Source organism: Stegostoma tigrinum, chromosome 4 (assembly GCF_030684315.1).
Source record: "Stegostoma tigrinum isolate sSteTig4 chromosome 4, sSteTig4.hap1, whole genome shotgun sequence".
Classification (NCBI taxonomy): domain Eukaryota; kingdom Metazoa; phylum Chordata; class Chondrichthyes; order Orectolobiformes; family Stegostomatidae; genus Stegostoma; species Stegostoma tigrinum.
The window spans coordinates 127250737-127277945 of record NC_081357.1 but is presented as its reverse complement, the minus strand read 5'-3'; the positions used below and the strand labels follow the sequence as shown (position 1 = coordinate 127277945).

General features: G+C 41.7%; 1 protein-coding gene across 1 annotated transcript; it reads left to right on the top strand.

Moving 5' to 3' along the window:
- The first annotated feature begins 1465 nt into the window (after window positions 1-1465).
- LOC125452449 (cytosolic 5'-nucleotidase 1A-like) lies at window positions 1466-26985 on the top strand. Its single transcript, XM_048530870.2, has 6 exons — window positions 1466-1757; window positions 1844-2011; window positions 5297-5426; window positions 8205-8327; window positions 19967-20151; window positions 22780-26985. The coding sequence occupies exons 1-6, from the start codon at window positions 1605-1607 to the stop codon at window positions 23143-23145; spliced, it is 1125 nt and encodes a 374-aa protein (XP_048386827.1). The 5' UTR covers window positions 1466-1604; the 3' UTR covers window positions 23146-26985.
- The last annotated feature ends 224 nt before the right edge of the window (window positions 26986-27209 follow it).

Here is a 27209-nt window from a genome sequence, read left to right as displayed (position 1 = left end):
TGGTACCAATGTGGACTTCACTAGCTTCAAAATCTCCCGTTCCCCCACCGCATCCCAAAACCAGCCCAGCTCGTCCCCTCCCCCCACTGCATCCCAAAACCAGCCCAGCTCGTCCCCGCCTCCCTAACCTGTTCTTCATCTCAACTATCCCCTCCTCCCACGAGCCGCACCTCCATTTCCTACCTACTAACATCAACCCGCCTCCTTGACCTGTCCGTCCTCCCTGGACTGACCTATCCCCTCCCTATCTCCCCACCTATACTCTCCTCCCAACCTAACTTCTTTTCTGTCCATCTTCGGTCCACCTCCCCCCTCTCTCCCTATTTATTTCAGAACCTTCTCCCCATCCCCCTCTCTGATGAAGGCTCTAGGCCCGAAATGTCACCTTTTGTGCTCCTAAGATGTTGCTTCGCCTGCTGTGTTCATCCAGCTTCACACTTTGTTATCCCAATACATAGGAGTCGTTCACAGAGGTTTTACAGTAATTGTGCAGACAGCGTATGGCTGTTGAGTTCCATGACCTTCACTGAGATGTTTAAATTGTAAAATATATCATCCAGTGATTTACCACTTGCAACATTTTCTCCAGCAAGAACAGAAATGATTAGATGAAGGTTCATACATGGTAGCATTAAGTAGATGGGCAGCGTAGGGCCTCAGTGGGTAACACTGCTACCTCACAGCACCAGGGACCTGGGTTCAATTCAAATCTTAGCTGACTGTATGGAGTTTGCACATTCTCTCTATGTTTGTGGGTTTCCTCCAGGTGCTCTGATTCCCTCCCACAATCCAAAAATGGGCAGCTTAAATGGATTGGCTGTGCTAGATCGTCCATTGTATCCAGAGCTGTGTAGGATAGATGGGTGAGCCTTGGGAAATGCAGGGATGGGGTAGTGGGATGCTTTTCAGAGGATTGGTGTGGACTCAATGGGCTGAATGGCCTGCATAGACACTGTTAGGATTAAATGACAGATATGCAATGCTGTTAAAATAGATACCATGGAGATATGCATGAAAGTAACTTTTTTTGAGGATGGCAAGCAACAACTATACCCACTATATTAGATGTTGCAAAGTGTTAGTCAACTAAATGTTAGTTTTGGGGAGTGTAATCTGCAGTGTTGTATATGAATGAGACTAGAGTACACGGTCTACTGTATTCTACCGTGCTCCTCTAAATCACAAACGGTCCATTGTTTTAAGCCTATAAAATGAGAATGCTGGAATAAAAAATATGCATCCCCAATCCACAAGATTAAAGAAACACAAATGCTTTTCATGATCAAGTCGGATTCTTTGAGCAAAACGCCCTTGAGACAAATTAGAAAGCCTAATTTATATAAAAAAAATCAAGTTTTCCAAGTATTCAATGCGTACGTTTGCACGGTCCGACGGGAACGGAAGGAAAATTACCGCTACCGTTCAAGTCAACTTCCTCTGCTCTGCATCAGTGTTTGATGCAGAAATGGCACGCCTCAGACATAGAGAATCATGGGGGTAGGAACGCCCAGCAGTAACATTGACACTTCCTTGTTGCAGTTCCAGAAGCTGAGGTTGCTTCCCCAGCAGCAAACGATCTCTGAGGCATTAGGGCTGTTTCAAACATGAGCGAAGGACTCAGAACGGAGGATGAAGCTTCAGGCGCGGTTACTCAAAACAAGCAGCAAGTCAGACCAGCTTCTGATGCTGCAGAAACCGACTGGAAAGCTGCACAGAAGGAATTTGAAAAGATAGCTTCCACAAAGAAACTGCGGACTGTGAGTAGATACAAAAAAGTTTGTATTTAGTATCCTATTCAGTTTTTCCCAATTATTTATAAATTCGTGTCCTTTTCCTTGACTAGCCCAGGAGTCATGATGCCATCACGATCGCCGTGTCTTCTCGCTGCCTCTTTAACATGGTGGAAGAAAGAAAGATATATGAACTGCAAGGCCTGGAAAGTTACGTGAAATACCAACAGAAGTACGAAGAGGAACCCCTGAAGAAAGGGCCGGCTTTCCCGTTAGTGAAGGTAGAGGATCTGTTCGGGTCACTCCCATCCAGCCTTTAGAATGAGCGTCGTTCCCCCTTCCATCTAGAAACTCACATGAATCAGTATTAACATATTTCATTCATTGTAACTGACTCTGAAAGGGAGGTTCCTGAATGTACAATTTTAATTGCAGAGTGGTTGGAACAAATTACACTGCCTGTCCCAGCCACAAATGTTGCACAGTTTAACATGACACAAATGAAAGCTGAGCGGATGATGTTTCTCTAGAAGGTGGAGATTAATTGGACCTCAGATGTGGTAAGGAGACTGGTGTGCGTTGTAGGCCGCTGAAACATTAGGCTACTGTTTCATTACTGTCCATTTAAGCCACTACTTCATAGTTATGAGGGGGGTGGGGGCGGTGGAGTGGAGCCTTGAGATAGATTTCATTTTCAGAGGCCTTAAAAGGTATAAAGCATTTTAAATTCCAGGGAATGGTTTACAAAAATGGGTAGGCTAACTCTGTGGTTAACTGTGGGCAACTTATGAGGGGAAAAAAGTAGTTACGTTGAACACTGAAATCCTTTCATAGGATTCAACCAGAAAAATGAAAGCAGTGTAGCTAACACATGCTGCAATTTTTCCAAAATGTAAACCTAGAAAAGTCTTTTAATATCTACTCTAGGAACACTGAATGTTTCAGTCAGTACCTTTCTCAAATTCTATTTTGTAAAATCCTTGCAGAAATTTGCCAAAAAAATTGGGCTGTTCCTAAGTGATGCTTTTCCTCTGAAGGTAATCCTTTCTTTGTAGTAACCAATGTATGTACAGTGGTAAACTTTCCCTAAATTCTCTCACTTGTAAGTAAAATCCCCACTTTAAATAAAATAATCAAAACTACCCACGCTTTAGGCCTGAAACATCAGCTTTTGAGCTCCTAAGTTGCTGCTTCTGCTGTGTTCATCCAGCTCCACACTTCGTTATCTCTACCCATGGTAATCTAGGTGTGGTCTCATCAATACTTGACCGAGCTGTTGCAAAATTTTCCTGTTTTCATGCTTCATTTGCTTTGCCTGAAACTCAACATATCACTCATCTTTGAAATTAGTTATTGTGTCTGCATCAGAACTAGTGTGCTTCATGTATAAAATTACCTATACCCCTCTGCATCACAGCATGCTGTGTTTAACCACCACTTAAATAAATAGTTTATTTTTTTCTGCCTCCATCACAATTACCCTACATTATACTCCATCTGTCAATTTTTCTTCCATTCACTTAATCTGTCCATATTTGTTGTGTCCTGCCAATTTACTTTCCCACTTATCTTGTGTCCATAGACGATATGAAATAGGAACAGAAGTGAGCTGTTTGACCCCTGCTCCCACCATGTGATAGGATCATGGCTGATCTAACATTCCTCATGTCCGTTGATTCCCCGCCAGATCTCTCAAATCTATCTGTCTTAGCGTAAAATTTACATGAGGGACTGTGCATCCACAGGTCTTTGCTATAAAGGATTTCCAAAGATTCTTGACCCACTGAGAGGAGGAATTCCTCCTCATCTCATTTTTAAATGATGCCCCATTATTCTGGGACTGTTCCTTCTGGTGCTAGGTTCTCCCATGAGGGAAAACATCCTATCCGCATTTATCCTGTCAAGCCCCTTAAGAATCCAATAAGTTTTAATGAGATCACCTCTCATTCTTCTAAACTCCAGTCCCAACCTCTTTAGCCTTTACTCGTTTGACAATTCCCCCCCTACCAGGGATGGTCCTAATGAAACTTTTCTGAACTGTCTCCAATGAAATACCTTGCCTTAAGTAAGGGAACCAAAACTGCTCACAGTACTCAAGATGTGGTCTCACTAGCAACTTGTAAAAGTTGCAATAAGACTTCCTGACTCTAATTCCCTTGAAATAAGGGCCAGCATTCCATTAGCCTTGCTGTCATTTAATTTGGCTACAGTATGCCTGGTCCCATTATCCAAGCCAGTAATATAAATTCTAAATAATTGGGCTGAGCATTGATCTCTGTGGTGGTCCATGAGTTCCAGTTTGCCAACCTGAAAATAACATGTCTATCCTGACTCTGCTTCTTTTTAGTTAGATAATCTTCTATGCATGTGGCATCTTTTTGAATGTGTTTTAGAATTTCAAACACATGGCATCCGGTAGTTTATCTTTATCCAGCATGTCTGTACATCCTGGAAAAAAACTTTTTTAAAAAAGGGTCAAACACAATTTTATTTTCATAAAGAATTGACTCTGCATGAATGTATATATTTTTTAACTTCCTGCTATTTGCTTACACAATTAATAGATTTTAGCATTATCACTGTGACAGACCTCCGGCTTATTGGCGTATGATTTCCTGCTTCTCTTCCTCTTTTCTGAAAAGAGGTGTTTTGTTTGCAGTTGTTAAATCTGTTGGGACCTGTCCTGGATCTAGGCTATGTTGAAAGATTATAACGGCACGTTGGCTCAGTGGTTAGCGCTGCTGCCTCACAGTGCCGTAGAGCTGGATTCGATTCCACCCTCAGGTGGCTGACTTTGTGGTGTTGGCACATTCTCCACGCGTCTGCCTGGGTTCCCGCTGGGTGTTCCAGTTTTCCTCCCACAGTTCAAAGATGTTTGGGCTAGGTGGACTGACAATGACAAATTGTCCATAGTGTCCAAGGATGTGCAGGCAAGATATATTAGCCATGGTAAAGCAGAGTTGCCGGGGTGGGATAACAAGGTGTGGAGCTGGATGAACACAGCAGGCCAAGCAGGAAAGTTGACGTTTCGGGCTTGGATCTGGATGGGATGCTCTTCGGAGGGTCGGTGTGGACTCGATGGGCTGAATGGCCTGCTTCCACACCCTACAGATTCAATGATTTTCTTACCAATGGCTCTGCAAGCTTTTTTTTTCCCAGACATATAAATGGAGGCCTTTCATCCTACTAGTTTGACTGTTAGTTTCCTCCAGTGATCATGACCATTAAAATTTCATTCCTTTTACATCCTTTCCACAACTTTCTCCTTTTGGCTGGGATGTTGGTAAAACATGCTACTGTGAAAACTGTTATAAAGTAGAAGGTACGACATGATTTAATGGAGAATGGATAAATCTTTGAAAGGATGGAACACTTGGTTGAACTAGCAGCTACAGAGACACGATGACCCAAGTGCTCACTTTCTGTGCTGGAATATCTGTGATGGTTTGAGGAGTTTTCATTAAGGCCGAGAAATTTAAAAGTTTAAAACCGCTGTCATTAAGCTGGATCATTACTTGTAGAACAATAAATTATCTTCAAGAACATAATGCATTTATTTCTTTCAGGCACTAGAAACTGTTAACTTACGACTACGTGAACTTTACCCTGACAGTGATGAAATATTTGATATTGTACTGATGACTAACAACCATGCCCAAGTAGGTGTGAGGCTGATAAATAGCATCAATCACTACAGTAAGTTCTTAAAAACTATGTATGTTTGCTTATTTTGATGACATTGAATTTTATTTTGTATTTATACTCTGGTGCTTCTGCTGCCTTCTCCCAGACACACTGCAGGTTCATTACCCTGTAGCTACTCTTCCTTAATTTGTATCTATACACCCTGACTTTCCACTGCCATGGTCAGCTCACTTTACTTCTGTAGAGATGTACCTAATCTTGTCAGTACACTCTTGCAATAAAATAATTAGTGCTCACTTTGCGATACACCCATAAAACAAATTACGTAGAAAGTACTCAAAGACTTTCAAAGATTATTTTAAAATTAAAAATAGCAATTTTCCAGGATCACCATATATTTACTCAATATGTAATTATACATGTTTTTAAAAACCTGTGTTCAACCACTCAAAAAGCCAGATGTTTGAACAGGAACAGGCATTCTCATGGCTAGGCAAGTTAAATTAAAAGAAGAAATAAAATTTAAGTAACTTTGAAAGATGGAACAGTATGATACTTTGACACAAATGACATATGCTGTTTAAACCACTGTTAATGAGAAATCAGACATGCTGATTAAAATGGAATGTATTCAGCTACTAAATACCTGGAACTTTATTCACACACCATTGATGTAGCCCAAAGCCATTTGGTATACTTATAAAATCCATGAAGAGTATAACATGTAGTGGATGTGGTTATTGTGTTGTATTAGTGTTACTTTCACCAAAACACTTCAAAGGAAATTAACTAAACACTTTTTAAAAAATTTTTGTGAAGGTGCTTTTGGTTTTATCAGAACAGTGTGGGCACAATTGGCCTGTGCATGTTTCATCTCCAGTGACACTCAATGTGTGACCAGTATCTCACAGGCAAAATGCAGGCCCATCTCTACATCCTAGTGGACCCAACCTGGGAGTATAAAGAAAAAAAACTCTAGCTGAGTACCAGTTGTTGCAATGTCAAAACCAGAAAACAATTGTAGCTCAAAAGATTATGCAGCTAAAGGTTTAGATAAATCAGAAGCTAGTTAATATGTAAATAATAGTTATATCTAAGGAAATGCATTTCAGTTAGAAAGAGGTCATCCTCATTTTGAATCAATGTGTTGCAAAATATTTTGTCACTTTCTGTATTTTGCCTCCCTTCCTTGTCTGTTCTCCTAATATTTTCATTCTGGTACATAATTTATGCAATCACTGCAACAATAAAAATACTATCACAAGCTTTTGTTTTGCTCAATCAAAGAATAATTTTCATCAGTAACGTTGTAGATTTTGTACCAATAACACAGTAGTAGACAGTACTATTCAGTAGATAATTTACATAGAGTCTGAACAGATCGTGATGATGTTGAAGAAGGCTACTTGGTTTGGCAACGAAGTGTGGAGCTGGATGAACACAGCAGGCCAAGCTCCTGAGATGCTGCTTCCCCTGCTGTGTTCATCCAGCTCCACGCTTTGTTATCTCGGATTCTCCAGCATCTGCAGTTCCTATTATCTCTTATGCTTGGTTTGTTTTTTTAATTCATTCATGGACATAAGCATAGCAGACTCGGCTAACATCTATTCCTATTAGTTCTGAGCCCAATGTCTTGTGTCCAACTCCTGCTTAAGTCACCCAGGTACATACACTACACTGCCAAACAGATTGAACAGCAACTGGTCACTCCTTCCAAAAATGCCAGTGGAAGGCAGTCAAAGTGGAATAGATTTCTGGTCAGCCATGTGATGGACATATTTGGGGTGGCTCAGTAGCTCAGTGGTTAGCACTGTTCCCTCACAGCACCAGGGACGTGGGTTCGATTCCACCCTCTGGAGACAGTCTGTGTGGAGTGTTAGGAAGTGGTAGGAGGAGGAATGGTAGTTGGTCCCGTTAGTTGGGCAAGCTAATGTGAATCTGTTCTGGGTCTGATGGGATGGCATGGCTATCTGCAATTTGCCCTAAATGTGAGAAGTTGTGGTATTGTGATTTGGAGCTGCCTTAGGAAGGAGAATTGAAGAATTTATAATTTGAATGGATTGGCATATGAGACACCCTTCTCTTATGTTAACTATTTCCTGCCTTGGTTCCTGCAGCTGGAAACAGTTAAAACTCGGGTCAGAGTTTCTCACTATGATGTAGCTAACAAATACCTGACTGAATTATCAGATCGTATTCCAGTTCTCACTTCGAAAAATAAACGGCAAATATGGAATGAAACAGAAGAGAAACAAACACTTGCTTAGTAGACACTCAGCTTCTGAACCATGTGAGTTCTTGAGACAATGCACTTCAGGTATTTTTTTCCCAATAAACTGCATTGAATACCACTATACAGGATAAGCACTCGGGACACATGTTCCCACAATTATACACTAAACCCTGGAGTAAGACCAGACAAATTTGTGTTTGCTGCACCTAAGTCGTGCAATGCATGTCTGAATGATGGCTATCTTGCTGTATTAGCAATTTAAAATACAAATCAACCCAGGTGGATTTCTCCTCAGGGTATGTGCTAATGTAGACCAGTGAAGTGGAAGGACTCATTCATATGCAATGCACACACCTATATGATTATTGCATAAGTTTGACGTGCATGAAACAAAGAACAAATACTCATTCACAGATTTTGCAGCTTGTCATACAGGAATTCATTTAGTATAACTGGTTTGAAATAGAATGTGATTAAATACACATTTTAGAAAATGTTTTACTGATACATGCTTGTAAATTGGAAAAATAATGTCAGCAAACTACCTGAAGTGGGCTGCATCTTAATAATATTGCCTTTGTATTTTGTTCAAACAGATCTGTCAATCGAAAGGTTCTGTATGACTGGTGGGAAAAGTCCAGTTGGGTATCTGAAAGCATACCTCACCAATTTGTATCTTTCAGCAGATTCTGAGAAAGTGGGAGAAGCCATTGAAGCAGGTACAGATTCAACAAACTGACAGAAACTTATTACAGCATTGTATTCTGTTGTAAGGGAGAATATTGGTACGACAGCAGCACTTAAAATGCTTAGTTTTTTTTCTGTCAGTCAGTGGGTGTGTTTTTTGAGCAACAGGGTTTCTGTAAGGAATTAATTTGTCTAGTTACACTTAAGAAAAACTGGTTGTTGCATTGTACAAAATCGTTGCTCAGTGTTTAACTTTTTCTTGATCTTCTGAAACATTTATATAATGACCCTGAGCAAATCGTTTCAGAATAATGTGGAATCCAACTATTTCTGTTTGGAAGGTCTATTTTCAGACCAAATTGGGTGCTCAGTCCTTCTAAAACTAAAGGTTTCTGATTCTATGGACTATTTATTGTGTAATTGACATCTCTAACCTTTTAAATGCGATTAGTAGTCGGGAGTTTCTATCTCCACCTACCTGTGTAAACTTGATGGTGAGGGAGGTGGGCAGGGAAGTCTTTTGAAAGTTGTTTTGCCAGCTTGTCGCTGCTGTTGAGTTTTCTGACAGAAGTGATGTGGGTGGAGTACACAGAGTATACCTTTAACACATAAGTGAACAAAATGAGAGAGGACACAAATGGCAGGATAATGACAGCTAACATTTTTTTTCGCCATCACTGTCACCTGAGCACTGTTGCATTGGACCGTATGATGTTGCAGCAGATGGAGATCATTCAGCCTTTCGAGTTTGTTCTGCCATTCAATAAGGTCATGGCTGGTCTGATCATCCTCAACTCCACTTTGTTGTCTTTTCCCTCACAAATTAAAAATCTGTCTCCCTCAGCTTGAAATATAGTTCGTGATTCACCCAATAACTTTGCATGGTAAAGAATTCCACAGATTCACCATCCTCTCAGAGAAGAAATTTTTTTCTCTTTTTTGTCTGTTGTGGACCAGACCAAATCTCCTCAAAATATATTAAAAAGATAGTCTCGACCCTAAAATGTTCTTATTTTAAAGGTAATTGTAAGGTGTTGCATTGGATACAATTCGATTCGTCAACTACTTGATTTTACACAAAACATGCTTTATTTTTACACTACAGTTAAAATACACAAACTAAAGACAAAAGGAAAGAATTTGCTTATGTAACTCTATCAAAATGCTTAACAAAACTATCTATATATGTGTATATATAAACTACTACTAATTAACAACTGTTCCAATAAAGTAACTTTGCATAAACGTGCCCTTGACAAAGACAAATCCAATAAAATAGATTTTCTCATGTCCAGTTCCAGCAGCAAGAGAACCGCAGCTTTTAGCTGTAACAGAGAGAGGAATAAGAGCTTCCACATCCAAATTCAGGACCCCAGCAACTGTTAAAAGCTAAAGCTACAAACCCTGGTTTTGTGGGAGTTTGCCCCACCCATTCAGGCTGCTTCTATTATTCCAACTTTTTAAAAAAAAAACACTAGGGCCTCACAAGCTGTTTACTTCATTGGCTTTAAGCACACCGCACACCACCTATGTCTCAACCTTACAAAATACACCTCTTGCAAAAAGAGCAGATGTGAGCTCAATTAATAACACACCAGAAGTAATGGCCATTTGCAGACCAAGAGGATTAAAGGATACTAAGTCAAGGCAGGTGAACGGAGTTAAGATTTAAATCATGATCTTACTGAATGAAAGAAGAGTTTGGGGAGGGTGTGGCCTGCTGCTGTCCCTATGTAACTAACACAGTCATTTTACATCAGTCTACAGTCTATTTGGCAAAGACATAGAACATAGAACATAGAACAGAACAGGCCCTTCAGCCCACAATGTTGTGCCGACCATTGATCCTCATGTATGCACCCTCAAATTTCTGTGACCGTATGCATGTCCAGCAGTCTCTTAAATGACCCCAATGACCTTGCTTCCACAACTGCTGCTGGCAACGCATTCCATGCTCTCACAACTCTCTGCGTAAAGAACCTGCCTCTGACATCCCCTCTATACTTTCCACCAACCAGCTTAAAACTATGACCCCTCGTGCTAGCCATTTCTGCCCTGGGAAATAGTCTCTGGCTATCAACTCTATCTATGCCTCTGTACTCTGAGTGGGGGACTTCAGTGCCCACCACCAAGAGTGGCCAGGCAGCTGTACTACTGATCGAGCTGGTCGGGTCCGAAAGGAGATAGCTACCAGACTGGGTCTGCAGCAGGTGCTGGGGAATCAACAAGAGGGGAAAAACATACTTGACCTCATCCTTACTAATCTGCCAGCTGCAGTTGCATCTTGCATGACAGTATTTGTAAGAGTGACCATCGCACAGTCTGTGTGGAGATGAAGTCCCACTTTCACATTGAGAATAACTTCCATCGTGTTGTGTGGCACTGTCACCGTGCTAAATGAGACAGACTTCACACAGATCTACCAACTCAAGACTGGGCATCCATGAGGCACTGTGGGCCATCAACAGCAGCAGAATTGTACTTCAAGACAATTTGAAATGTCATGGGCTGGCATATCCCCCACTCAACCATTACCATCAAGCCAGGGGATCAACCCTGGTTCAGTAGAGAGCACAAGAGGACATGCCAAGAGCAGCACCAGGCATACCTGAAGATGGTGAAGCCACCAAACATGATTATTTGCATGCCAAACAGCGAAAGCAGTCAGTGGTGGAGCTAAGCAATCTCACATCCGACGGGTCAGATCGAAGCTCTGCAGTCCTGCCACATCCAGTTGTGAATGGTGGTGAACAATAAACAACTCACTGGAGGAAGAGGCTCCACAAATATCCCCATCCTCAGTGATGGAAGAGCCCAGCACATCAGTGTAAAAGATAAGGCTGAAGCATTCGCAGCAATCTTCAACCAGAGGTGCTTAGTGGCTGATCCATCTCAGCCTCCTCCAGTGGTCCCCAGCATCACAGATACCAATCTTCAGCCAATTTGATTCACTCAACATGATATCAAGGAACAGTTGGAGAGACTGGATACTGTGTGGGCTACGGACCCTGATAACATTCCAGCAATGGTACTGAAGACTTGTGCTCCAGAACTTGCTGCTCCCCTAGCCAAGCTCTTCGAGTATAGTCGTACTCTGGAATCTGCCCAACAATATGGAACGTTACCCAGGTATGTGCTGTACATGAAAAGCAGGACAAATCCAACCCAGCCAATTGCACCCCATCAGTCTACTCTTGATCACCAGTAAAGTGATGGAAGGTATCATCAACAGCGCTATCAAGCAGCACCTGTTTAGCTATAACCTGCTCAGTGACGCCCAGTTTGGATTCCTCCAGGCCCATTCAGCTCCTGACTTCATTACAGCCTTGGTTCAAACATGGACAAAGGAGCTGAATTCCTGAGGTGAGGTGAGAGTGACAGGCCTTGACATCAAGGCTGTATTCAACCAAGTGTGGCATCAAGGAGCCTGAGAAAAACTGGAATTACCGGCCATCAGGTGGTTGGAGTCATACCTGACACATAGGAAGATGGTCGTGGTTGTTGGAGGTCAGTCATCTCAGCTCCAGGATATCTCTGCAGGGATCCCTCAGGAAGTGGGGATGTTCACTGATTGCGAATGGTACTGAACACTGAACTCCTCAAATACTGACGCAGTCCATGTTCAAATGCAACAAGACCTGGACAATGACCAGGCTTGCGCTGACAAATGGCAAGTAACATTTGCACCACACAAATGCCAGGCTATGACCATTATCAATAAGAGGCAATCTGATTAGTGCTCCTTGATATTCAACAGTGTTACCATCACTGCATTCCCCAAAAGCACCATCTTGTTGGGGGTAGGGGGTACTATTAACCAAAAACTCCACTGGTCTTATGGGATAAACACAATCGCTACAAGTCCAGGTCAAAGTCTGGGAATGCTGTGGTAAGTAACTCACTTCCTGACTCCGCAAAGCCTGTTCACCATCGACAAGGCACAAGTCAGGAGCGTGAGATAACAAAGTGTGAAGCTGGATGAACACAGCAGGCCAAGCAGCATCTCAGGAGCACAAAAGCTGATGTTTCGGGCCTAGACCCTTCTTCAGATAGGGGGATGGGGAGAGGGAACTGGAATAAATAGGGAGAGAGGGGGAGGCGGACCGAAGATGGAGAGAAAAGAAGATAGGTAGACTGTGATGGAATACTCCCCACTTGTCTGGATGAGTTCAGCCCTAACAACACTCAAGAAGCTTGACACCAGCCCGGACAAAGCAGCCCACTTAACATTCACAAGCATCCACTCGCTCCACCACCGACGCTCAGTAGCAGCAGTGTGTACCATCTACAAGATGTATTGCAGAAATTCACCAAAAGATCCTCAAACAGCACCTTCCAAACCCACGGCCACTTCCATCTCGAAGGACAAGTGCAGCAGATACATGGGGAGACCACCACTTCCAAGTTTCCATCCAAGCCCCTCACCATGCTGACTTGGAAATACATCACTGCTCCTGCACTGTCACTGGGTTAAAATCCTGGAATTTCCTCCCTAAGGGCATTGTGGATCTACTTGCAGCAAAAGGACTGTAGTGATTCAAAATGCAGCCTACTGCCACCTTGTCAAGGGCAACGAGGGACAGGCAATAAATGCTGGCCAGACACTGACATCCACTTCCCACAATTGGATTCTTTTAAAAAGCCAGCTAAACGCTGATGGTTGACGCAGTAGCTCACCTGTCACAATCCACTTCATTTGCTGTGCATATGGGCTGGGGTATATCGAAAGAAGTTTACAATTACATACTTTCACTGAAATAGCACCAGATTTGTTCTGAAATGGTGGTCGTGCCTTGAAAGCTGGCCACACAAACCAAATAAATCGGGAAGAATACTCATTCCTTTGCACCTCAATCTGTGTCTCTCAATATGTTGCATTCTTTAAAAAAATGAAATATATCTGCATCAGGTAATGCTTCTGTTAAAGCATTATGAATACCTCAAAGGGTTCTGAGGAAGGGTCACCGGGCCGGAAACGTTAACTTTGTTTTCTCCTTCACAGATGCTGCCAGGCCTGCTGAGTTTTTCCAGCAACTTTGTTGTTGATATGAATACTTCATTGGTTTCAGTAAATGGTTTCATATTCCTTTGCAAGCCCACAGCATACTTTATACTTTTGAACACTGATTCACGTGGAATGTGTTTTCAGTCATGTTAAAGATGCTTCTAAAATAGTTCAAACCCCTAGGATGTTAATTATCTATTAATTGTGATCAGAGATAATGGGAACTGCAGATGCTGGAGAATCCAAGATAACAAAGTGTGAAGCTGGATAAACACAGCAGGCCAAGCAGCATCTCAGGAGCACAAAAGCTGACGTTTCGGGCCTAGACCTTTCATCAGAGAGGGGGATGGGGAGAGGGAACTGGAATAAATAGGGAGAGAGGGGGAGGCAGATGGAGAGAAAAGAAGATAGGTAGAGAGGAGAGTATAGGTGGGGAGGTAGGGAGGGGATAGGTCAGTCCAGGGAAACGGACAGGTCAAGGAGGTGGGATAAGTTTAGTAGGTAGGAAATGGAGGTGCGGCTTGAGGTGGGAGGAAGGATAGGTGAGAGGAAGGACAGGTTAGGGAGGTGGGGACAGGCTTGGCTGGTTTTGGGATGCAGTGGGGAGAGGGGAGATTTTGAAGCTAGTGAAGTCCACATTGATACCATTAGGCTGCAGGGTTCCCAAGTGGAATATGAGTTGCTGTTCCTGCAACCTTCGGGTGGCATCATTGTCTGTTAATTGTATCAGTTTTATGTTGTATCCATATTGGTGTTAAACACTAACCTACATTGTACTTTAAATGTCCTCTGTTTGATTTGTGTCAGACAAATTGAGCAGGTTTTGTGGGTAACACACCTTGAATACCTATGTGTCATGCAGGAATCTTTTAATAATCTTATCAGTCTTGATATCATTTTGTTCCTCTAATTCCAGGTGATTAGTGAGTGGAATGTTTGATTGGTACAGAAAGGAAAGGCAACCACAAATTCATGGAACAAATATGCAAGGGTGAAAAAGAGAAAACGGCCCAAACAAACTTTTTAGGAAAGAAAGTACATTTTAAATTTTAAAAATGCTTGAAATCACCAGCAGGTCAGGCAGCATCCATGGAGAGAGAGCAAGGTAATTGCTTTCTCTGCAGATGCTGCCTGACCGACTGTGATTTCCAGCATTTTTTTTGTTTCAGTACAGATCCCAGCATCTGCAATGATTTTCTCCTATGTTTTAAATAATCCTGGAATAAGTGAAAGGAAATTGTTGGTTTTCAGTGTAACCTTCCTTGGTCTGTTAGTTTTACTCAGAATATCAGTAACCCAAGGCAGGCTCAACAAAGGGGAATACCCATTTCCTCTTTCTTCAAGCAAGGCACATCCTATAGCAATAATAATCCAGAAAAGGCTTGCTTGTGCAATGTTTGCAGTGACCAGGTTTACAGGTGATTGGATATGAACTTTATTGAAATTTTCTAGGAGGTGACAACGACGATACATGAGGTAGAGCGGTGGATGTTGTCGATAAGGCTTTTGATAATATTACCTCAGGATAGGCCCATCCGGAAGTTTAAGATGCATGCAATCCATGCTGGTTTGGCTGTGTGAATTCAGAATTGCCTTGCCTGTTGAAGGCAGAGCGTAAAGATGGAAGGGTGTTTTTCAGGTTGGAGGCCCATGACTATGGGTGTTCCATAGGGATCCGCACTGGGACTGCTGTTGTGTACAATATATATAAATGACCTGGATGAAAATGTAGATGGGTGGGTTAGTAATTTTCCAGGTGATACAAAGATCGGTGGAGTTGTGGATAGTGTAGAAGGTTATCAAAGGAATCAGTGGGATATAGATCAGTTGCAGATATGGGTGAAAAAATGGCAGATGCGGTTTAATTTGAGTGAGTGTGATATGCTGCATTTTGGGAGATTAAATGTTAGTGAGACGTATACAGTTAATGGCAGGAACCTGGAGAGCACTGATGTACAGAGGGATCTTGTGATTCAAGTCCACAGCTCCCTGCAAGTGGCCACACAATTAGATAGGGTGGTAAAGAAGGTGTATGGTATGCTTGCCTTTACTGGTCGTGGAATTGAGTGTAAGAGTAAGGATGTCATGTTGCAGCTCTATAAGACTTTGGTTAGGTCACACTGAGAGTATTGTGTTCATTTCTGGTTGCCACATTACAGGAAGGGTATGAAGGCTTTGGAGGGAGTGCAGAAGGGGGTACCAGGATGCTGCCTAGATTAGACGGTATGAGCTAAAAGAAGATACTACAAAAACTCGGGTTGTTTTCTCTGGAGCAGTGGAGGCTGAGGGGAGACTTGATACAAGTCTATAAAATAATGAGACGCATAGATGGGGTTGACAGTCAGAATCCTTTGCCCAGAGTTGAAATATGCAATACAGGAGGGCATGCATTAAAGGTGAGAAGTGGAAAGTTCAAAGGAGATGTGAGGGACATCGTTTTTACACAGTGGTAGGAATCTGGAACATGCTTCCAGGGGTAATGGTGGAGGCAGACACAATAGGGGCTCTGATGAAGGGTCTAGGCCCGAAACGTCAGCTTTTGTGCTCCTGAGATGCTGCTGGGCCTGCTGTGTTCATCCAGCCTCACATTTTATTATCTTGGATTCTCCAGCATCTGCAGTTCCCATTATCACTGATACAATAGGGGCATTTACAGGACTTTTAGATAAGCACATAAACATGCAAGGAATGGAGGGATATTGACCAAGGGCAGGCAGAAGGGATTAGTTGAAATAGGTGTCATGTTCGGCATGACATCATGGGCCATAGGGCCTGTTCACGTTCTTATCGGGCTGTAATATGACATCCTGACTCTCATACTCAATTCCAAGACCAACAAAGGCAAGCATACCATACACCACCTTTACCACCCTATCTACTTGTTCTGTATTCTATGTGATCAGTCAGTTCTGTCTCAACCTTCAGCCACTGATAAAATGACTCTTACTGGCTAACTATCTCTCTCAGGCACACTTTCCTATATTGCTTTGATTACTGGCCAGTATTACAAGGGTGTAATGTTTTCCACAGTCCAGTTAATCTTTCTGTCAGTAGGACAAGTGCTTTCTTGTAAAGAGGCTTCATGTTCACTTTTAGTGAACCGTGACTGTAGTTCAACTTATTCAAGTTGGTCTTTATAAGGTATTTCTTCGCTGTTTTTGTGTTGCCCAATCAACGATATGAAATTTACACAGCACACTGTGTTCAACAACTTTGTTGACTGATACAGTATATCACACATCTAGTGTGTTTATTTTGAGCAAAAACTCAGCCAAGCACACTGTCAAGAGTTTCCCTCTCTCACCTTAAACTTATGGCTCCCTGGTATTTGATATTCCACCCTGGGATAAAGACTTCAAATATCCACCCTATCCGTACCTCTCAAATATTATATATTTCTATCAGGTCATCTCACAGCATCTGACGCTTTAGTGCATTCAAACCAAATTTGTCCAAACCCCTCCTTATGGCTAATGTACTCCAATCCAGGCAACATCCTGGTAAATTTCTTTTGCACATTCTCCAAAGCCACAACATCCTCACTGTAGGGTAGTGAGCAGAACTGCATACAGTAATCCAAATGTCACAGAACCAAGGGCTTATCCAGCTGTGATGTGTCTTGCCGACTTTTATACTCAGTGCCCTGAACAGTGAAGGCAAACATGCTTTACATCTCCTGTACCACCTTATCCAATTGTTGTGGATTTGCAGCCCAAGATCCCTCTGTATGTCAGTGCTCCTAAGGATTCTGCCAACAGTGTTTTTCCAGCAATTTCTGTTTTTGGAGCGGGTTTTACATGTCATTTTCTCATTTCAACTAATCCAGCAAATTTAGGGTTAATAGCTCCAAAATTAAGTTGCATTGAGCATTATACTACATTTGCTTTAAATATTACGCTGCATTTAGCTGAGAAAATAGATATAATAGTAGGTTACTGGAATATTTTGGGGTTAGCTTCTGTAGTAGCAGACATTCCAATCACTGCTTTCCACCAGACATAGACAGATTTAGAAATGGCAAATCTTTCACAAGTCATGAGAAAGTACTGCCCTTGTAACAAAGAAAATCAGCAAGTTACATGATCAGTTGCAGGCACTACAAAAAAATACAAATCAGATTAATCTAACAGCAGATCTGAGTGTTCAATGGCTTCAGTTTGCTTCTTCACCCACAATGCTTCCAATACACACATCCTAGCTCCATTGGAGAATTTTCATCTCTGCATCAGAAGCTTGGGAATTCAAGTCAATTGAGGACTTAAATGTACTAAAATTTTTAAAAAAGCCAAGAGCTGACCTGCAGTGCTGTACCAAGGCTGTGTTGCACTATCCCTGCTGACTCATGGTGCAGGAGCGAGACTGACATGACACATTGCCATGCAGCAAGATGTCTGTCCAATTAATGGCAAACTGTTGACCAGAGTGGCAACCTGCCTAGTTGTGTGACACTGATCCACACAGCAATGCAAAATGATGAATGGATACTACGAGCACACAATTGGGTGCTAAGTGAGCAAACATCAAGAGACCAACTGAGCAGCCCAGAGATGCAGCCTTGCCCAATCCGTGGGCTCATGTTGCTGTACGCAAAGTATCCTTGCAGCAGCCTTTCTATGCTTGTTGTGAGTGAGCCCTGCAATGCCAGTCTATGCTTCCAAAGTGCACTGCCACTGTTTCACAGTGGTGACGCAATGGTTGTCAGGGATCTACAGATGCCACATGCCATTGTCTTCGCAAGGGTGGAATGCAGCTTATACCTTTATTCATTTTTACCTTTAATCATTCACGGGATCAGGGCGTCGCTGACCAGGCACCATTTATTTCCCATCCCTAATTGCCCAGAGGACAGTTAAGAGTCAGCCACAGTGTTGTGGGTCTGGAGTCACATGTAGGCCAGACCAAGTAAGCATGGCAGTTTCCTTCCCTAAAGGACATTGGTGAACCAGATGGGTTTTTCTGACAATTGACAATGGATTCATGGTCATCATTAGATTCTAAATTCCAGATATTGATTGAATTCAAATTCCACCATTTGCCATGGTGGGATTCAATCCCTGGTCCCCAAAATGTTACCTACGTCTCTGGATTAACAGTCCAGAAATTATACCAATAGGCCATTACCTCCCCATTACACTTGTGCATTATGCCGTGGACTGGAGGCAGTTTGGTTGCATTGGAACGTGGAGGTCATTCTAACAAAGCAGCAAGCATAATCGGCTAGTTACTCGCTCTAGTTTCTACACCTCGTTTTCTCAACATCAAACTTGTTTTGTAGTAACATAGCTCCTCTAACAGGTTAGTATAATGTGAGAGTATCAACCTTGGATCTAGTGCCCAGGTCTCTGGTTTGTGACTCAAATACCCAACCTTCTGGTGTAGAATGGAAGAGACTGAACTACTACTGACATTAATGTATCGTAGAACCATGGGCTCTCAGGGCCTGGGCATTGGATTGTCTAATAGCACAGGGAATGAGTTTTGATTCAATCCTTCACCTTCAAATGTGTGATCTAAAAAATTACAGACAGTCACAGGGAAACTGATCTTTCCAGGGATTTCAAGGCATTAGAGGGATAAAGATTGGCCAGAAAGCCTGGATAATTCCGCTTCTTCAAAACGGTGTGGCAGGATCGCTTACAACCATCATGATGGGGCAGTCTCAGTTTAACACCTTATTTGGCATCGGTGATAGTGCACATAAGTGAGTTGGGTGAGTGCCTGGGGAAGTCTGAAGGCTGTGGGGCTTACAGAAGGAGCTCCATAATGGGGATATGGAAGTTTTGGGATCACCAATACACTCAGATGGACCACTGGCTGGAGAGCACTCAATGGTCACCTTGCACTGTGCTGGAAGTTGAAAGCTTGCCAATGGGAAGAAATTGGTTCCGCACACATTCTGAGTGGGACTCCATTTGTGATGAAGGGAGCTGCACCAATGTTAGGGCTTATAAAGGGAAAGAATATAGTGCACATGCCCATGTACTGTATGACACAAGCCAGAGGGGTGACCTTATAAAGGTATATAAAATCATCAGGGACACAGATAAGATGAATAGCAAAGATATTTTCCCTAGTGTATGGGAAACTCAAGACTAGGGGGCACACTTTTAAGATGAAAGGAGAAAGATTTTTTTAAAAGAGACATATGGGGAACTTTTTTACACTGACAGTGGTTTGTGTGTGGAATGAACTTCCAGAGGAAGTGGTAGAAGTGGGTACAGTTACAACGTTTAAAAGACATTTGGATATGTACATGAATAAGAAATCTTTGGAGAGCTATGGACCAAACCCAGGCAGGTAGGACTGGTTTGGTTTGGGAACATGGTCGACATGGACTGGTTGGGCCGAAGAGTCTGTTTCTGTGCTTCCTGCCTGGTTCACCCCCAACTCCCCAGTGACATACAAAGTATCTCGAATTTCAGGAGAGTCAATTATCAAGTATATTCCATGTAACAGGTTTTGGATTACAAATAGAAGTTTTTGAAAAGGACCTAGTAATATCATCATGTAGCCCCGATCTCCAACACGGAAAAACACCAGCAGTGTTGAGTGAAACGTATTGTTCAATATGGAACAGTTGTTGTGGTATACAATGTTTGTGACAGGCCTGTATTTAGCACTGAGGCTGTTGTAACATGTTTCCTTGTTTTGTTGCCCTGTCCACAGGAATTGCAGCAGCGACTATGTTTCAGAGTGAAAAGGACCTGCAGCTTTCAGATCACCAGCTCAGGGTGGCATTCGATGGAGATGCTGTTCTTTTCTCTGATGAATCAGAGAAGATCGTGAAGGCTCATGGATTAGATACGTTTTTTGAACATGAGCTGAAGTTTGAAGACAAGCCACTTGCACAGGTTAGATAACACTTGTGGCAGCATATATTGTCTGCTCAAACAGCCCATACTTCGAAACCTAGTCCGTATAGTGACCAGCATATAGGATTTTCCTGAAGAACGGTCACAGGACTCAAAATGTTAACGCTACCTTTTCTCCATTGATGATGCCAGACGTGCTGAGTTTTTGTTTCAGATCTCCAGCATCTGTCGTTCTTTGCTTTCTGTTATATGATTTTCTTATTTGGCAACATTTACTAAATAATTCTGTTTATGCAAAAAAAAATTACACCAGAAACCAATTTAAGATTATCAGCTGAAATTTTGGTGTGAGACAAATAAACTGCTGATGCTGGTATCCAAGGTAAACAAACAGGAGGCTGGAAGAACACAGCAGGCCAGGCAGCATCTGGAGGAAAGGAACAGACAATGTTTCGGTTATTACCCTTCCTGAAATGTTGACTGCTCCTTTCCTCCAGCTGGCTTACTGTGTTCTTCCAGCCTCGGGTTTGTAGTGTGATTCATTTCACAGGCTAGAAGTACATTGACAAAGACCCTGTTCTTTGTAGGCAAAAGGCATTTGCCCACACTTTTCATAGGATCCCTACATTGCAGAAGTAGGCCATTCAGCCCATCAAGTACACACTGACCTGGTCCCCTACTCTGTCCGCATGAGCCTTCAGTTTTCATGGCTAATCTGTATAGCCTGCACATCCCTGGACTCTCTGAGCAGTTTAGCACAGCCAATTCACCTAACCTGCCCATGTTTGGACCGTGGGAGGAAACTGCAGCAAACCCACACAGACATGGGGAGAATGTGCAAACATCACACAGACTGTCGCTAAGGCTGGAATCGAACCCAGGTCACAGGCGCTGTGCGGCAGCAGTGTTAATAGACAATAAACAATAGGTGCAGGAGTAGGCCATTCGGCCCTTCGAGCCAGCACCACCATTCATTATGATCATGGCTGATCATCCACAATCAGTATCCTGTTCCTGCCTTATCCCCATAACCCTTGATTCCACTATCTTTCAGAGCTCTAGCTATCTCTTTCTTGAAAGTATCCAGAGAGTTGGCCTCCACTGCCTTCTGGGGCAGAGCATTCCATATGTCCACCACACTCTGGGTGAAGAAGTTTCTCCTTGACTCTGTTCTAAATGGCCTACCCCTTATTTTTAAACTGTGTCCTCTGGTTCTGGACTTCCCCCATCAACGGAAACATACTTCCTTGCCTCCAGATTGTCTAATCCCTTAATAATCTTATACGTCTCAATTAGATCCCCTCGCACCCTTCTAAACTCAAGTGTATACAAGCCCAGTGTTAACCGCCAAGGAACCATGCTTTACAGCCCATTTGTTGAGGAGAGGGTTGAGATTTCCCAACTTTTCTACATACCCTGTGGCTAATATGATGCAATAGTTAGGCAATGGGTAAAGATGGTTGGGAGTAATTTTGTGAAGTTGAATGGTGTGTTAATAATAAAAAAAGCATAAGCTGGTAACAAGCAAAAAGCTCATAAGATACTACATTCCATCCTTCTATTGAACTTTCTAAATGCCTCAGAAATATAGACAATCAGTAAAGACCTGTGGGGAAAATAAAGACCTTTGAAATGTGGATATTAAGATGAATGATACAAATTTTTACTTACGGACTATAAAACAAGTGATGAAAGTCTTGACATGGAAACTCTCACATGTGACAGAAACCTGATGTACTTGGAATAGAGAACTGAGTAGCAACATCATCCATTTCCATAAGGCTTCTAAAGGTTTCTGCAGTAAATTCCAGCTGAGGCATCATCCTGGAGAGCTTCCCAGCGCAGGGTATCTAGTGAGCATCGTAACGCTCTGTTAAAATGCTGTAAGATCAATTATAATTTGGTGGGGGTAGTGGGTACTGAATGGCATGGGAGTCTTAGTCTCATGACTAAGAGATTTGAGGCTTCAGATCTCTAGACAGCACAGCATTTTCCCCCACTGTGTTGCACCTCCCCACCTCTTCCTCCCTCCAACTCTGCCCTAGCTAAATGTTAACATCCACTGCACAATCCCCTCACTGTATGGCGTGGGAAATGCAAATTTTAAAGATAATTTTTCAGAATGAGGGAAGAGACTGCTGAAATCTTGAGGAATATTCTATTCAAGATTATGAATCGTTTGGAAAGGGAGAGACACTGAAGTTCCCATCAACAAATGAGAGGAACATTAAGAGGAAAGAAAGCAATATTTTGACTGTTTTGAATCAGATAAAACTGCTTTTGCCCCACCCCATCAGATTGAGTTTGCCACTTAATATAAGTGAAGAATTAATGTGTATTTTATCATTGGATTGCCTTTCTGTACAAAGTAAAAAGCAACATCTTTCTCACATTATTATACTTGGGGTATATTGCAGAAGTGTTGGAGAGCAGCCAATTCCATTTATTCCAAATTGGTTTTGACTTGAAAGAACGTAGGCTGATGGGAGCAGTAAAGACACATACTTTTGAGATAATAACTGGTAACTGATTCAGCGATTACCTTGGATGACAGAAGTGTAAAATGAGAAATTATATTTAAGTAGAGGCTCCAGATATCTGATCTAGCAACTGTTTTCCCACAGTCGTTTCTGAAAGGTCTAATTTACTCATTTACTTTGCACACAGGGTCCTCTCAAAGGATTTCTGGAAGTTTTAGGAAAACTCCAGAAGAAGTTCCATGCCAAGGACTTGCGTTTGAACTGTCCCATCAGGACTTACCTGGTGACTGCACGAAGTGCTGCAAGTTCTGGAGGAAGGGCTTTAAAGACTCTTCGCAGCTGGGGCCTGGAGGTTGATGAAGCACTTTTCCTTGCAGGGGCACCTAAAGGACCGCTCTTGGAAAAAATACGCCCTCACATTTTCTTCGATGACCAGATGTTCCACATTAAAGGAGCACAAGCGCTGGGAACAATTGCAGCACACGTTCCTTATGGCATTGGGCAGAAATACAACAAAAGCACCCCCATAACTGATTCTCCAAAGAAAAGTTAATCTGGAGCAGGGTAAACTAATTTGGATATAAATATAACACGTACCTGTGCTGCATCATTCTATGTTACCTGTAAGTGCAATGTCAAAAAAAGTCAATCCTGATCAAAATTTGGCTTTATTCAGTAGGGTCTGTTCATCAAAGCACTTAGACAAATTTTTACCTCCTCTTTTTCACATTTTCTAACGTTGCAGTTCAATTTTTTATACTGTCTAGCTTAGGTGAGGAGGGCTGCATGAAATTAGTCAATTTAATATTTTCATGTTGTATTTAATTTGAGTACAGTAGTCTGAAAGGAATTTTGTTCACATAAAAATGCACATTTTGCCTTACTTTCTCTTTAAAACTAGTACCATTTGAAATTGTTCGAGGTAGCTTTTCATTTTAAAAGCCACATGAAGTTTACAGAATGATCAGGCCATCACCAACATTTTCCTCATCTGGCAGCATCAATGGAAAGAAATCAAAATTAACATTTCGGATTGAGTGACCCTTCCTCAGAGAGTTTTGTGGTATGGTTCAGTGACCCAAAACATTAACTCTGATTTTGTCCACTGATGCTACCAGACCTGCTGAGTTCTTCCAGCAATTTCTGTTCTTGTTCCTGATTTTCAGCGTCCGCAGTCCTTTCAGATTTTACCAAAGTTTCCCAATCTTGTGGTGAATTGTGCTGAGTACTTGGCCTTGATTTTTTTTAAACAATTTAATCGATAGCCAGAGACTTTTCCCCAGGGCAGGATTGACTGCCACGAGGGGTCATAGTTTTCAGTGGTAGGAGGAAGGTATAGAGGAGACGTCAGAGGGAGGTTCTTCACCCAGAGAGTTGTGAGCGCATGGAATACTTTGCCAGTGGTAGTCGTGGAAGCGGAGTCATTAGTGACATTTAAGCGACTGCTGGACATGCACATGGACAGCAGTGAATTGAGGGGAATGTAGGTTAGGTTATTTTTTGGATTAGGAATATTCCACAGCACAACATCGTGGGCTGAAGGGCCTGTACTGTGCTGTACTTTTTCTATCTATCAGAGTTTTCTCAAAGTGCTGGGAAAACCACTTCTGCGAAGTGAGTTTAGACTTCTCATTCACTTTAGTAAAGGGTGAAATGCCTGCTTTTACTAGGGGTAAAGAATGAATCTTCCTTGACAGTAGCAATATGGTGAGTGGTATCCTCTGCTGACAGTCCACACATGCCACCCGATGTTGAGTCTCTTCTCCTCCCTAGTCCACCATTTTGAGGCCTTCAGTGACCGCACAGCACCTGAGCAACAGGTATCATGTAACTCTTAATGTTTGAATTCCCCTAGTGCTTAATATTTTCCTTTGTAAACTCTGTGTGGTCTTTGCTGTTTATGTGCGGAGAAGAAATTGTTTCCATCCACCTAAATAATTCTTCTTATTTATCTGATTTAGTTGTTTAAATGAAAGATGTTTCAGCTCTGCCAATTCTGTTTTATAAATAATAACTCTGTTCCCTGATACCATTGCTCAGTGCTACAGGGCTTAACCAAGTTTTGACACTACATTGCAGTTGATGTTAAATTGGAGGAAAGAGTCTTATGCAACATGTGTGCTGGGAACACAAGACAGCAATGAGTATAAGTATGGTGGAGACCAATAACATATGTGATATATGAATTTATTTTTAGGAACCACATAGCACCACATATTTTAATTATTTTCTCTTCAGTTTACTAACAAGTGGCAACTATCCTAGGTCTCTGAAAGATTGGGATTCATAGCTGTAACCCCCACTATTGGTCCCATGTTCAATACTGTATTTATCTACAGAATGCAAAGAAAATTTGTCACTACGTTGCTGTTTCCTCCTGTTGTGCAGCAAATCTGCCATCTGTTTTATTGCCTACAGTTGTATACATGTTTACATTTATGATTATTTCACAAAGTATTGCAATATTTCAGCAGAAGTCTAGAGTCACGGTGCAGGACACCATTACACATGAAATAGTTTGGGGGAGTTTGAAAAGGTTGTCCAGGAATTACAGTGAATCTTGGGAAAATATTCCATTACTTCCTGTTTTCATTTTGGATTGTAAAATTGTGAAGTGCAATTGACTGTAAAAGTGATATCATTTGGAAGTGAATGTTTTGAATGAATGCTGTGTGATAGAGCTGTTAAAATTTGTTTTTTTTTAGTCATTTGGAGTAGGAATGCCTGAGATTGTTCGCAAAATCAAATGTATTGGACGTTCCTCTGTTTTTGTACCTATGGTAATCACTTTCCATTCATAAACTGCTATATTAGAGGAAGCAATGGCCTCACGGAATTCTCACTAGACACTTAACCCAGAAACTCAGCTAATGTTCCGGGGACCCAGGCTTGAACCTAGGTATGGCACATGATGGAATTTGAATTCAACTTCTGTTGAATTAAGTCTCTAATGATGGCATAACATTTTCAATTGTTGCAGGAAAGCTCATCTGGTTTACTAATGTCCTTTAGGGAAGGAAACTGCCATTCCTACCTGGTCTGGCCTACATGTTACTGTGGACCCAATAGCAATATGGTTCACTCTTAACTGCCGTCTGGGCAATAAGTACTAACTTACTCAGTGATATCCACATCCTGTGAATGATTTTTTTTTAAACAGTGAGAAATCTTCAGAAGTAATTTTTCAAAGGTTTTCTGATTAATGCATTCACTTAACACCTTAACACTTAACAAGCAATTAGAGATGATGCCAGTCTTGAAAAAAAAACTGTTTTTCTGTGAATCCCTGAATAAATGTTTCGCGTTTGTAATAAGATCAGTCAGCTGGACCTCATAGAATATGATTTCCTTGATTGGGACTGTTAATCTGATCCAATCAGGGAAACCTGGCTGACATAAAAGGATAAATTTCAGTGATATTGAGCTCCAGAATATCATGCAGTGCTATTGTCAAAAACTATGTATTTTTACATAAATGGTGACTGGTAATGGGATACTAGGCTCTGAATAGTTATGTCAAAAAGCAGTGTGAAAATGATAGCAGAGTTCCCAACTAACAGAACTTCCCCTAAGTTAGCAATCATGAACCACAAAGATGGCTAGTCTATGAAATGTAAATGTCATATAGAAGCAATACAATCACTTTTGTCCTGATTGGAGATTGTTCCAAGAGGTTCTAAGTAAATTGTCACTTATTTTTTGTCGAACAATGATTATCTGTTGGTCAGCAGTACTATCATTTAATGGGTGTTATAGGTCAAACTACTGGGATTACCCAGCCCAGCCCCATACCTCTGTCGGTGTACTTGTATAGTTTGCAGTCCATGGGGTATAAAAAGGCAGGATTGCATCTTCTCTGGCCTGTTAGGGATGGACAATAATTGCTGGTTTAGCCTGCAATGCTCACACCCTGTGAATGAACACATTAAATAGAACAGGTAAGGAACTGATATCAAATTTTAATACCTCAATTTCTTTTAGAATTAGGAGTAATAAATGAGTTGTATAAAAATGTGTCCTTCATAGGATTAACATTTGTAACAAACGACAGGTAATTTTCCACTCTGTTCTCCTAGTAACTGAGATTTGGAAAATATCTAAATGATGCTGCCTTTAACTCAAGCATGAAAGAAATGGTCAGAGCTACTAATGATCATTGACGTTTGTAGTTTGCGCTTGGATTATTTCAGTATTTTGTTGTAAAAATCACGTCTTTTTTCCCATTAAAAAAAAATTGGCTGCACTGAACTTACACCATTTATTTCCATGCTTGATTACAATAGTCTCTCATAGTATATTGACTTAAGTTTATCTTTTTGCATTGTGGTTTTATTTTATTTGTTTTGTTACCAACAACTGCTTTTGTGCATATTTTTAAAGTATACTGTACTTGGTCTAATTTCAATAAAGCTGGCTCATGGAAACTCTCAATCAATTTGGTATTTGCTACTTTGCATCAGAAATGTTTTTAGTGGATTAAAAGGAAAATTTCAAATGTCAGAAAGGTGGGACTGAAAATCCTGTAAGTCCTTGGTGGACCAGGTCAACGAAAGAGCTGAGAGGCAAGGATCTCCGTCTGACAGTATTGAATCCTAATGCCGATGTCAATGTCGACTT